At 55.9% G+C, this 1076-nt stretch overlaps 1 protein-coding gene across 1 annotated transcript in view; it reads right to left on the reverse strand.

The window, feature by feature from the left end:
- Window positions 1–4: 4 nt before the first annotated feature.
- The window catches only part of LOC103903104 (epithelial discoidin domain-containing receptor 1), a gene marked incomplete at both ends in the record, with an annotated part of 19226 nt that continues 18154 nt past the window's right edge, over window positions 5–1076 (reverse strand). The window contains one exon of the mRNA XM_019473381.1: window positions 5–162. Within this exon, the coding sequence (XP_019328926.1) occupies window positions 5–162 (158 nt within the window). The remainder of the gene's footprint in view (window positions 163–1076) is intronic.

The following is a 1076-nucleotide window of genomic DNA, read 5'->3' on the forward strand; positions in this document are numbered from 1 at the left end:
GGCCCTGGGCGCGGAAGTGATGCCCGGCGTTGGCGATGACCTGCTCGTCGCTCAGGCGCCCGTAGGGCTGCTCGCGGCAGCGCGTCAGCACCTCCCACAGCGTCACCCCAAAGGCCCAGGCGTCGCTGGCCGGCGTGAAGGTGCCCTGCGTGGGGGCGGGGACTAGCATGGACACGCCCCCAACGGGCACGCCCATGCAGGCCCCGCCTACCCCCAGCCAACCGATCCCCGTGCTGCAGCCCAAATCCCCTTAACTCTGCCCAAATCTCCCTCAAATGCCCCTAAATCCCCTTAACTCCGCCCAATTCTGCCCCAATTCCCCTCAAATATCCCCAAATCCCCTTAACTCTGCCCAAATCTCCCTCAAATGCCCCTAAATCCCCTTAACTCCGCCCAATTCTGCCCCAATTCCCCTCAAATATCCCCAAATCCCCTTAACTCCGCCCAGTTCTGCCTCGATTCCCTTTTCCCACCCCAAATCCCCTTAACTCTGCCCAGTTCTGCCCGAATTCCCCACCCCAAATCCCTTAACTCTGCCCAGTTCTGCCCGAATTCCCCTCAAATATCCCCAAATCCCCTTAACTCCGCCCAGTTCTGCCTGAATTTCCTTTTCCAACCCCCAAATCCCCTTAACTCTGCCCAATTCTGCCCAAATTTCCTTTTCCAACCCCCAAACCGATTCCCCTTCCCTACCCCAAATCCCCTTAACTCCACCCATTTCTGCCTGAATTTCCTTTTCCAACCCCCAAATCCCCTTAACTCTGCCCAATTCTGCCCAAATTCCCCTCAAATATCCCCAAATCCCCTTAACTCCGCCCAGTTCTGCCTTGATTCCCTTTTCCCACCCCCAAATCCCCTTAACTCTGCCCAATTCTGCCCAAATTCCCCTCAAATATCCCCAAATCCCCTTAACTCCGCCCAGTTCTGCCTTGATTCCCTTTTCCCACCCCCAAATCCCCTTAACTCTGCCCATTTCTGCCTGAATTTCCTTTTCCAACCCCAAATCCCCTTAACTCTGCCCAAATCTACCTCAAATGCCCCTAAATCCCCCGCCCAATTCTGCCCCAATCCCCAAT

This window comes from Aptenodytes forsteri, unplaced genomic scaffold (assembly GCF_000699145.1).
Source record: "Aptenodytes forsteri isolate BGI_AS27 unplaced genomic scaffold, ASM69914v1 Scaffold839, whole genome shotgun sequence".
Classification (NCBI taxonomy): domain Eukaryota; kingdom Metazoa; phylum Chordata; class Aves; order Sphenisciformes; family Spheniscidae; genus Aptenodytes; species Aptenodytes forsteri.